The 11,237-nt window shown below is 44.3% G+C and overlaps 1 protein-coding gene, 1 long non-coding RNA gene and 1 other non-coding gene across 3 annotated transcripts in view; 1 reads left to right on the forward strand and 2 right to left on the reverse strand.

The window, feature by feature from the left end:
- Positions 1 to 11,237, forward strand: part of LOC116740877 — a 13,764-nt gene continuing 2,527 nt past the window's right edge. Inside the window, exons 1-2 of the long non-coding RNA XR_004345977.1 lie at positions 1 to 126; positions 3,614 to 4,143. This is a non-coding gene — a long non-coding RNA (uncharacterized LOC116740877). The remainder of the gene's footprint in view (positions 127 to 3,613; positions 4,144 to 11,237) is intronic.
- Positions 5,769 to 5,903, reverse strand: LOC116741052. Its single transcript, XR_004346027.1, has one exon. It is a non-coding gene; the product is annotated as a small nucleolar RNA U109 (small nucleolar RNA).
- The window catches only part of FAM83D (family with sequence similarity 83 member D), a 22,696-nt gene continuing 19,605 nt past the window's right edge, over positions 8,147 to 11,237 (reverse strand). The window contains exon 4 of the mRNA XM_032606900.1: positions 8,147 to 9,542. Coding sequence (XP_032462791.1) covers positions 8,630 to 9,542 — 913 coding nt within the window. The 3' untranslated portion in view covers positions 8,147 to 8,629. The remainder of the gene's footprint in view (positions 9,543 to 11,237) is intronic.

The following is an 11,237-nucleotide window of genomic DNA, read 5'->3' on the forward strand; positions in this document are numbered from 1 at the left end:
ACCCGACCCGCCATATTGTAGAAAAGGGCGCGCTTCTCCGCCTCTGTAGCGTGAGAGACCAGGGTTTTAAGTGGCCTCCGTAAGAGAATGGCCTTCCTTGGGTGGCGGCCGCACATCTCGGAAAGGGTGAGCTTTGGGAAGGGACCGCTGGCACGAGAGTTTGTCGCCGCCTGCGTCACTCTGTGGGCAAGGAGGCAGTGTATGCCAAATTAATGTTAACGTTACAAGCTATCACGGCTGTACTCTTTCTTTTTTTTTTTTTTCAAGAGTTGTCATATGCAAGAGTAACTAAGGGAGTTCAGCACAGCCTTAAGGGGCAGAATTAGAACCAGAGGGTGGCAACATATTTTGGAGCTGTCTCCAGCAGTGAGTGTTCTAGCTCTGCAGGTGCGTGAGCGAGCATAGGCTGCAGACTACCTCTCAGGGCACTGGAGGCAGGATTCAAGCTATGTTTGCAGAGTTAGAATAAATGTTGTCATTTTCAAACTTTCAGATAAATTTATTTACTTATTTTTGGCTTCGTTGGGTCTTTGTTTGCTGTGCGCGGGCTTTCTCTAGTTGTGGCGAGCAGGGGCTACTATTCGTTGAGGTACGCGGGCTTCTCGTTGCGGAGCACGGGCTCTAGGTGCGCAGGCTTCAGTAGTTGTGGCGCACGGGCTTAGCTGCTCCGCGGCATGTGGGATCTTCCCGGACCAGGGCTCGAACCCATGTTACGTGCATTGGCAGGCGGATCCTTAAGCACTGCGCCACCAGCGAAGCCCTGTACTATTTCTTTTAGTCTCCAGATTTTCAGATTGGAGGATAATAATAGTAACTACCCTGAGGGTTTTCTAGTTCAGTAGATATTGGGCGCCTACTGTGCGCCCGGGTACTGCAGTTCCAGTCTCTTCTTTCATGGAGCTTCTGTCCAAGGCGGCGGGGTGTGGGGGGAGGATGTCGTGGGAGTAAATGAGTAAATGCTCGATGAACAGTAGTGTTTATTATTATCAGTAAATAAAACAGTGGAAACAGTATGCAAGTCTTTAGGGACCTTGAGAGTAACGCTGGAAAGGGGAAGGGGGAATGGATTGAATAAGAAAACTTAGAAATGGGTAGATTTGTTAGGCTAGGACACTAGCCCAATGTTTCCTCCAGTTTGACTACTCATGATTCAAATGCTTGTGAAAAATACAGATTCTAGACCCCAATCAATCCCGAATCAGAATTTCCAGGGGCATGGCCTGGGAACCTGCATTTCAAGCCACTCCACAGATGATTCCAGCAACCAGTTTGAGAAAGATTCTGCTAATCCAAATGAGAGCTAATAAGTTCGAGTAATAGGAAAGGTTTAATGGATAGGAATCTAATTGGAAGGAAGTGAGAGGCTTCAGAATCTATGTGCTCTAGAGCTGTGAAGAAAATTCTGCATTCTTTTAAGAGAAATGGCATAGTCATGGAAAGATCAAGGTCTTTGGAGACAAGTAGACATGATTTGGAATCCTAACTTTGCCATTTCCTAGCTCCAGGCTGTCATCCAATCTAAGTTGTAAAATGAGGTTTAAAAAGGTTGTATTAAATGAGAGAACATGTACAGCCTTACTGTGTAAGACACAGCAGGCATTCAGTGTTAGCTCCTGATAACTCAAATAGAGCAAATCCACCAGGGGAAAAATTAGACTTTACATACACACACCCATTTCCAAATATCCCTTTTGATTTAGTTCCATAATAATGAAAATAGGGTTCACTATTTTCAGTGATAATCACTGTGCCTAGAATTCTCTATCAATCCTTTAATATCCTTCTAAGAGTCAGCTCTAAGAAGACTTCTGTAAATTCATGATCCAACTTAAGTATTCTCCCTCTGCAGACCTGTGTGCTCACTTTTATGATTTAACACTTATTTAGCTGAACTGTAGTTAATCTGCCTGCACTATTACACTGGGAGCTTCTTGAGAACAAGCATCATGTTATGTTCTTATTATAGCCCAATAATAAAGTGACTATTGAGTAATGTATACATGAACACCATGCTTTATACTTAATTTTAATTCTTAATGACATCGATTCTTCCTTGTTTTATTTTTGTCTGATTTTCACTAAGGGCCCAAGTATACAAAACAGGGTTTATACATAAACACAAGGGAAAATGAAATAAATGTCACTTTTTACGATTCCTGTATTTTATAAATTATGACTTATATGAAGACTTCCTGTTTACAAAGAGATAGTACAGCAGACATGCCCACATTACTGGATCATAATCTTAAAGCTGGAGGAGACTTTAATTGTCTAGTCTAAATTCTCTTTTATAGAAGAAAAAACTGAGGTCCATGGAGGTTAAAAGGACTTCATCAGAATCAATGAGCTAATTTAGTACCAGAACTGAAACTAGAATTCAGGCTTTCTAATTCCCAGGCCAGTGGTTTTCAACCACATGGACCATTTAAAACCGTTAGAGCTTAGCTCTTCTCAATGAGAATTAGTTCTTCTCCCTCAGAAAGTTCTGAGCCCAGCGGTCTTGAATGGATTGTTTTGCTTTCAAAGACTTCTACTAGGGAAAAACACCTAAGTAATAACCTAGATGTTGATGCTGTGGTTTTATTGCCACAAACTAGGAATGGTTTCAATGGACTATCTTACCTTTCCTAATTAAATATTTTTGGAAAGAATGGCCTAAAATAACTACTCTAAAAATTAAAACCATTATTTCTTGAGATGGCATCCAGAATTTATTTAGCTCATTGCCAACAACTTTCATTACATGAAAGTTTGATCATTGTATTACATTTTGCAACTTCCAAATGATAGATTTTCCACAAAGATACTCCTCAAAATATTCCATAGGTACATTTTAGAAATTTTTCTCTGCCTATGATGGTTAACTGGTACTTCCTGCTTTGAAGTATTTCCCATCCAACCATCTTGGCCATGTTTAGGAGGCATAGGATTTAGGAGTTTTCATCTTTGTGCCAGTTAAGGCTTTTATGTAACAAGTAGTAAAAAACCCAATCCATTCTCTCATAGGCAGAAATAGCTCATGTAATCTAAAAAGTCCAAGTAGTTCTGATTTGAGACACAGCTGCATTGGGACACACAGGACATAATCAGGGCTTGCTTCTGATCATAACATTCTGCCTTCTGCTGACCCAGATGTCACATAGTAACTAGGAGGCCATGTCAATTCATGTCACATCCTCTCAGCATCAAGCCTCTTTCCAGAAATTCCCGGCAAAAGCATCTGGCTGGCCACATATCCATCCCTGAATCAATCACTAGGGCCAGGGAATATGGCGTACTGACTAGCTTAAACCTGGGTCATACACTCCTCCCCAAATCAGGTGTGCTCAGCTTCACCAGAACCACATGGACTGACAGCTGGAAACAGAATGGTTCCTCAGAGGGATTTCTGAGAGTGAGATTATCAGAGGTCGAATGAATGAAGCAAAAATAATAGGTAGCCATCCAGGTATTCATGTACAGTAAATCCCCTACAGGCGAACCTTCAAGTTGCAAACTTTCAAAGATGCGAACATGCGTTCACATATCCAATCTAAGTTAGTTCATGTGTCTAGCATACATTGTCAAGTGCATGCATCCTCTACAAGTGGTTGTGCTTTTGTGTACTTTACAGTACCTTTGCTGTGCAACCCGAGGAGCTTACTAATGAAGACCTGATGGAATTGGAGGCCCAGAGAAAAGAACGAAGAGAGACAAGAAGTAGTAACTGAAGAACCGAAGAGATTGACGACGCAGGAAATGGCAAGAGAATTCTCTTTATTTGAGGAGGCACTGTTAGTTTTTGAGGCAGAGGACCTGAACATAGAACAGTACACAAAGGCTGCAGCAGCCGTTCAGAATGCAATACATTGCTACCGTGTCATCAGTGACAAGAAAAAAAAGAGCTACTACCGAGACATCACTGGATCATTTTTTCAAGAGGGTAAATAGAACTGAATCCAGCGAGGAACAACATGTGCCATCAGCGTCAGGCGTGAGTGAAATTGCAGCTTGCCCTCCGTCTCCTATTGCTGACGATCCTTCAGCTCTACCATCTCCCACCTCCTCTCCCTCCTCCAGTCAGTAACTCTTCTTGCCTGTTCACTCAGTGCCAGCCCAGCCCCTATATGCCAGCTGTTGTACCGTACTACCGTACTTTTCAAGGTACTGTACTGTAAGATTAAAAATGGTTTTTTTAATGTATTATTTCTGTGAAAAATATTATAAACCTATTACAGTATTGTACTATATAGCCGATTGTGTTAGTTGGGTACCTAGGCTAACTCTGTTGGACTTACAAATTGGACTTATGAACGCACTCTAGGAATGGAACTCGTTCGTATGTAGGGGACTTACTCTTAACTCTAGAACTCTTGGCTTCCTAAGAAAAATCCTAACTGCCCTTGGGTCTCCTCCATGAAGCCAGATCAGAGAGTGCTAGCTATCCCCCAGCCTGAAAAGAGGTAGTTCTTTGCAGAATTGCCTTTCCTGAATTGTACTACACGGGGATTTTCCACTGCATCTAAGGTGTAGCCCTCGGCAACTTGTAACATATGTAAACCTGTCTGGTTTGTTCACTTGCTTACAAATGATCGGGTTCACACAAGTATTAGCATAAGCAAAAGTGTTTACTCAGCTCCAAGGATTTGGGTACAGAGGTGTGGAGAATCCACTAGAAGAGACTCAGCTAAATACTAGGGGAGTCTCTATGATGTTGCCTGAGGAATTTTGCGCATCTATGGAACTGGACAAGTTGGGGAGGGCAAGGTCAGCCAGGTGCTTCCTAGATAGGATGACTGTATGCTTGCTTTATTGTTCAAATTGGGATGCTTCGGAGAATGAAAGCAGGGAGTTCACGGGCATAAACTGGACCTCTGCCAGGCAAACTGCGGTAGATTTCCAGGTCGTGTGGCACCACGGAACCTAGAATAACAATGCCTCTGTGAACATACGCAACATAAGGTATGTATTCCATGCTCACGGAATACATTCAACTCCTTTATAGCTTTAGACAACTGCCCTTGTGGGGTCTGGTGTTTGGGCACACCCCAGAACATGTCATTGTGTTTATTATCTGAACACTTCACAGTATCATTTTTATGAGAATCCTTGTGAGAAATTCTTACCTGATCTTAGAATTGTTCTTCCTGTACCTGGAGTTACTTTAGCCTTATGGATACTGTGGATGGTGGATCTGACCAGTTTTCTCTTTCTGCCTTGGCTACTGAGAAGCTTAAAGTGTGTGGCCTGCCCAAAGTGAGTGTGTCGGTCATGGTGGCATGCACTGATAGCCTCCTTCCTGATTCTTTTTTTCATCCCCGCCCTCTGGTTTCCCTCACGTAACTTTTCACTTATGTGATCTTGTACCTTAGGTTTTCTTGTTAGTTGCTTGAAGTCCCATAAGTAAAAAACAGATACTCCCCAACCCAAAGGTCCACAGAGGTGGGGTGGCCATCTTTTCAGTTGACTCCTTCAGTTTTTCAAGCATGTCGACCCTGCCATCTGATTGGGTTGAACTGCAAACTATACGGCTCTCTAATTCAAACAACTCATCAGGGAGAAAATAATGAGACAGCAGAGTCTGAACACTGACTATTTGACGATATTGAGAAATTTTTATCAAAGTTGTTTAGGTGTGATGGAGGTATTGTGGTTATGTTTTTTGATCTTTCAGACGTATATACTGAAATATTTACGGCCAAGTCTGTAATGGCCAAGTCTAACATTAAACAGATATGGACATATAATTCTCTCCCGGGGGGGGGGGGGGGCAACAAATTTTTTTTTTTTAATGTAGGAGAAATGTGTTACTACTCAACCTCTACTGTAAGATTGGCAGCCCTGAGAACTCCTTTTTTAACGTAGCATGTTATGGATGTATTCCTGCTTCCAAAGGAATGAGGAGCAGACATTTCCGCATGCAAGACAATAACATATTTTTTAACCAAACCGTCTGCCATACTCACCCTCCCCTCCCCTGGAAGTAGGGCCAATAAATCAACATTTTAAACAAGGACCCCAGCTGACTCTGATGTAGGTGGTCCTCAGATCTCACCTTGAGAAATTCCACACTGTAATGATATTCTTTCCACACTCAAGAGCCAGAAAAGCTTTGCTTACTCTGAGAGACCAGGCCATTTTCTTAGGATTCCATATACCTCTTTTTCTTATTTCTAATCACTGGCAACACTTTCAGAAAATAATGGCTTTGCATCCTATTCCACAAAAAGAGGGCTCTGTAGTTAAGTCAGTTTGTAATAGGCCATATACCTGCCCTCCTCTTGAGAAAGCCATGATGATAATTACCTCATTTCAAAGTCTGAGTAGTCCTGCAACAAAGAATCCTGTTTAAATTTATTTGATCCATTTCCCATGCTGAACGCAGAGACTTTTTTATGAATGCCTATTAAAAGCTCCACAGAACACACTGAGTGGAAATTTCAAACGTACCTATATTTGTTAATGAGCTTAAGTTTTAATGCTTTCAATTCACCACTGCATTAACTACCATCTCTCAAGGTACACCCAGGAATCTCCTGGCGGTCCAGTGGTTACAACTCCATGCTCTCACTGCCGAGGGTGCAGGTTCAATCCCTAGTCGGGGAACTAAGATCCTACAAGCCACGTGGCATGGCCAAAAAAAGTTTTCTAATTAGAAAAAAAAAAAAAAAAAAGGAACACCCTCTAATGCCTCCATATTCCCTGTAGAGAAATAGTCACATCACAGAGCACTGAACTCAGAAACTGAAAACCTGTGGGTAAATGCTTGTGTCACCATTTACCAATCATGTGACCTTGAATATGCTACTTCATCTGAGCTTCAGTTCCTTCACCTGAAAACAGAGAATAACAGCTGTCCAGTCACTGCATTGATGAGAGGGTCACCGATAGCACATAGGAGATTATCTAAATCTGTAAACGGTTTCAAATAACAATGTTTGTTTGAGGCTTGGGCCAGAATTTTTACAACAAGACAGGAACCAGTTGTCCTGCCTGCTTCCCGGTCCAAATTATGGCACTAACCCAGCAAATAACCTGGTGACTGGAAGGGAATCCTGGTGCACACGTGGAAACCCGCAGGCGTGCTCAGGATCTGGATGCGTTAGCACGTGTCTGTGTGGCAGACAACACCCTCCCCTATTACAGACCTCTTCTGCTCCAGTCAAATCAGAAGGAGGAAGCCATCACCTAACTCTCTTCATTTCATCTGCACACACAAAGGAGACTAGACAAAAACAGGATTCCGTAGGCATACCAATCCTGATTAGCAGGGTGTAGAAACCAGTCGCATTGCCTGCCACTGGACTAGGAATCTGGGATAATTGTCAGTGCCCTCTTTCGCCCCTACTCCAGGATATTAGATTGCTAAATCATTGTCAATACACCCATCTGATGAAATTAGGCTCATGGGGCCACTACAGTTAATATCAGGGTGAATCCAGGAATGAACACTGAGACCTCCTTCTCTGGCAGAGAAGAACAGAACTAAGGTCCTTGTTTAAATAGCTCAAGCTTTTTCTTTGAAAAAGACAAGCTAGAGCACATGAAGAAACCTGCGATTTCCGGCAGGTTTCCTCATTCAAACTATAGAGCTAGTGACATCAATATTCATATAGCTAAGGAAAGTATGACCCTGACGCTTGTTTTCTGTCATCTTTTTTTATTATTATTTTTTTTTTTTTTTAAATTTATGGCTGTGTTGGGTCTTCGTTGCTGTGCGCGGGCTTTCTTTAGTTGCGGTGAGAGGGGGCTACTCTTCGTTGCAGTGCGCAGGCTTCTCATTGTCGTGGTTTCTCTTGTTGTGGACCACGGGCTCTAGGTGCTCGGGCTTCAGTAGTTGTGGCTCATGGGCTCAGTAGTTGTGGCGCACGAGCTTAGTTGCTCTGTGGCATGTGGGATCTTCCCGGACCAGGGCTCGAACCCGCGTCCCCTGCATTGGCAGGCGGATTCCTAACCACTGCGCCGCCAGGGAAGCCCCCACCTAACTTTTAAACGGATATTTTCTCTTTTATAATTTGGATCATCTACTCCTCCACCCCAAGACTATTTTAAAAAAAACAAAAACTGCACTGATAGATATTAGGTGCATATACTTGTAACACACTCCTATAGTTAAACAGAAAAGTGCCAGAGAGAAGAAAAAAACAAAAAAACGGACACGAGCAACCACCAAACAAAAGTTGTTTACATCTGTTTAAAGCTAAGAACACAGATATCCTAAAGAAGAGATAAACACTTAAGAAACAAGAGTTTTGAGTTTTTTCCTAAACAGGATTTTGATCATGAAAACTAGCGTTCCAAACCTCGAAAACAATAGGGCATACAAACCTAGAAAAATGCAACACATATTTTATCTCTTATCTGAATTACCTGAGAACACTGAAACATTCTCTTGAAGAGAGATCAGTATTAAAATCGTGCCAAGAAACTGTACCCATAGTGTTGAAACCATAAAACCAAGACCTGGCTTATACATGATAAGAACAAAATAAAAATAAAGCATGTAAAATAATATGCAGTTTACAGAATTCAAAGAAAATCAGGGTGAAAGAAAGGCAGTTATGACAGGAGACATTCTATAAAGTGGGATGCTCCGACGATGTCTACTGCAAGCCCGGGTGAAGCCAGGCGCCCTGAACGTGTGGAGCGGTCACTGAGAGGAGGGATAAAGCGTGATTTCTCTAACAGCCAGCAAATTAGCTGATGATCTGGGAAAACTTCCAGAATTAAAACTGAGGTAGTTTTCAGTAAGGAACGTTCTCCTTGAAAGCATGGCCAGCGCGTGGTTGAGCCGGGACCTGATTCCGGCAAAGTGAATCTGCCGCTCTTTATTCAACTTTCTCAATGAGTCCCCAGAGCACAGATCCAAGTGGGGGGTGCTCCAGTACTTGGGGTGTCCAGGTGTGACGACGTCATTGGCTCTGAGGGAAGTCTGGGAGCCGATGGAGCTGGCCACAGAGCCTTGGGAGGACAGAGAGGCAGAAGACCTCAAACTGGAGGATCGCGACACAGACGTCTTTGATACTGCTGACCCCTCTTTAGCCTGGGTTCCCAGAAAGGAAAGGACATTCTCGTCCATGTCAGTCTGGGTGCCAGTGCACACCGTGGCCATGCTGGATTGTGTCCCCACGTCACTCATGCTCACGGCGGGCGTCTCCTCTCCTGGCTCTGTCTGAGTGGTGGCATCGGTCACCCTCCCGCCCTCCAGCCTGTCTCTGCGGCTGCTGAAGCAGCCCTCCTCGCTGATGGTGGAGGCCTCAGAGTCCTCGCGCCCAGCCTCTGCCTGGCCCTCCTCACAGCCCAGCTCGGCCTTCCTGGGGCTGCTCGAGAGCCTGGCCAGCCGTAGCCGCAGCAGGTTGCCCAGCGTGAGCTCCTTGCACAGTGGTTTCTGGTTGATGAGATGGTCAAACCTACCGCTGATCCGGAAGCTGGACAGGAGTTTGGAGCTGATGGGCTTTGACTGTGCGTACAGTATTCGGAACTCCAGGTCAAAATGTTCAACCACTTGGCCGGACAGAATGACCAGGTTGCTGCTGTTTAATTTGCCATCCGTCCATGTAAAACTTGAGGATTAAAAACAAACAAACAGAAGCTGGTAAGGATGAGCGATCTTCATTTACTTATTGTCAACCTGAATATAAAGCCCAGATATCCTGAGACATAAGTCACAACTCTGGTGACAGCACACCTACCATGTAGTGTGAATGCAAGTTGCCTTAACACAGTACATAACCTAGGAATGCGTTAACACAAGAGTAAAAAGGCCACTGTTCAACTAACAGGCTAAAATTTACACTCCTCAGCCTCAGAGTTGCTAAAAACTAGAAAGGGCTCCTAAAGCACTTAGGCCAGTGCCCTTACCATGAGAAGCGAGGAAGGTGCCTAGCGACGACACAGGGGGAAGCTAGTGGCAGAGCCTAGACTGGGCCCCGGTCCCTCCTCCATGCTGCCCTTTTCACAAAGGGAGACAGGACTGTCATTCTAACAATGACACTGTTGCTCAACGCACTTTTAGAGCTGACAAGTGGCCGTGCGCCCCTGCCTGTCCAGCGTACCTCCTCCTTCCCATGGTAACAGAACCCTGCCCCCTCCCAGCGCAGACAGCTTCATGTATGCACCCTCTCCAGTCACAACAGGGGTGGGCAGGTGAGCCAGGCTGGCCAGAGTATCCTATCCCCTGGGATGCGGGGACCTATGCAGGGTGGGCATGTGAGCTAGCGAGAGCCAGGGAATTTTGCAAGACTGATGCCAGTGCAGAGAGAAAGAAAGTCTCCCTCTTTGAGAAACAGCTACTGAAGGCCACGTGAGGAAGCCTGGATCTTTGCCTGCAAATGGAGAGCCTGACAGAAAATAAAGATCAACTAGAGAAAAGCAGAACCAGGAGACTGTGTTCTGATGAATGCATGGCCCCTACGTCAAGGTGAGCTGAAAACAAAGGGTCCCTTTCTACACTTTCAAATTATGTGAGCCAGTAAATTCCATTCTGCATACAGTAGTTTGAGCTAGCTTTCTGCACTTGAAGTCACCGCACTGATACAGAAATTCGTATCAGGAGTAGGGTGTTTTACATAAGAAATCATAAAACATAGTAGCAACTCTGTCTCTTGCAACCAAGAACCTAGGCTAATGCAAATTCACCTTGAGAGCTGCCTTCAGAGCCTGAAAAGAAAGAAATCCTCAGTGAAATCATGTAAACAGGACACCTAACACCAGGATTTTACAAAGTCCTCAACAAATAGAAGCCATCCTCGTCCTCGTCCTCAATAGTAGCATATTTCATTTGTAGGGGGTAATTTTTATATTTTATACTTTTTTAGAACAGCCAAAAAACCATTTGGAGCTAAGTTTGGGTAATACAGATAAATCCTACTTCGGGTGAAAATCTAGTTTCCTCCTGTTATTTCCAAACATCTTATGAAAGAAAGTCTCCAAGAAAAGTTCAAGTTTTGTTCCAAGCAATGACAGTACTGTTTGAAAAGAAAGACACCAAGAGCTCCTTGATCTGCTGGCCTCATCTTGCACAAGCCTTTGCACACCCACCTTTACCCAGGGCTGACACATAGTTATCACTCAGGGATGCGTGCTTCTTCACAAATATGTTTTTCTGGGGCTTCCCTGGTGGCGCAGTGGTTGGGAGTCCGCCTGCCGATGCAGGGGACGTGGGTTCGTGCCCCAGTCCGGGAGGATCCCACATGCCGCAGAGCGGCTGGACCCGTGAGCCGTGGCCGCTGAGCCTGCGCGTCCGGAGCCTGTGCTCC

The sequence above is a fragment of the Phocoena sinus genome, chromosome 15 (assembly GCF_008692025.1).
Source record: "Phocoena sinus isolate mPhoSin1 chromosome 15, mPhoSin1.pri, whole genome shotgun sequence".
Lineage (NCBI taxonomy): Eukaryota > Metazoa > Chordata > Mammalia > Artiodactyla > Phocoenidae > Phocoena > Phocoena sinus.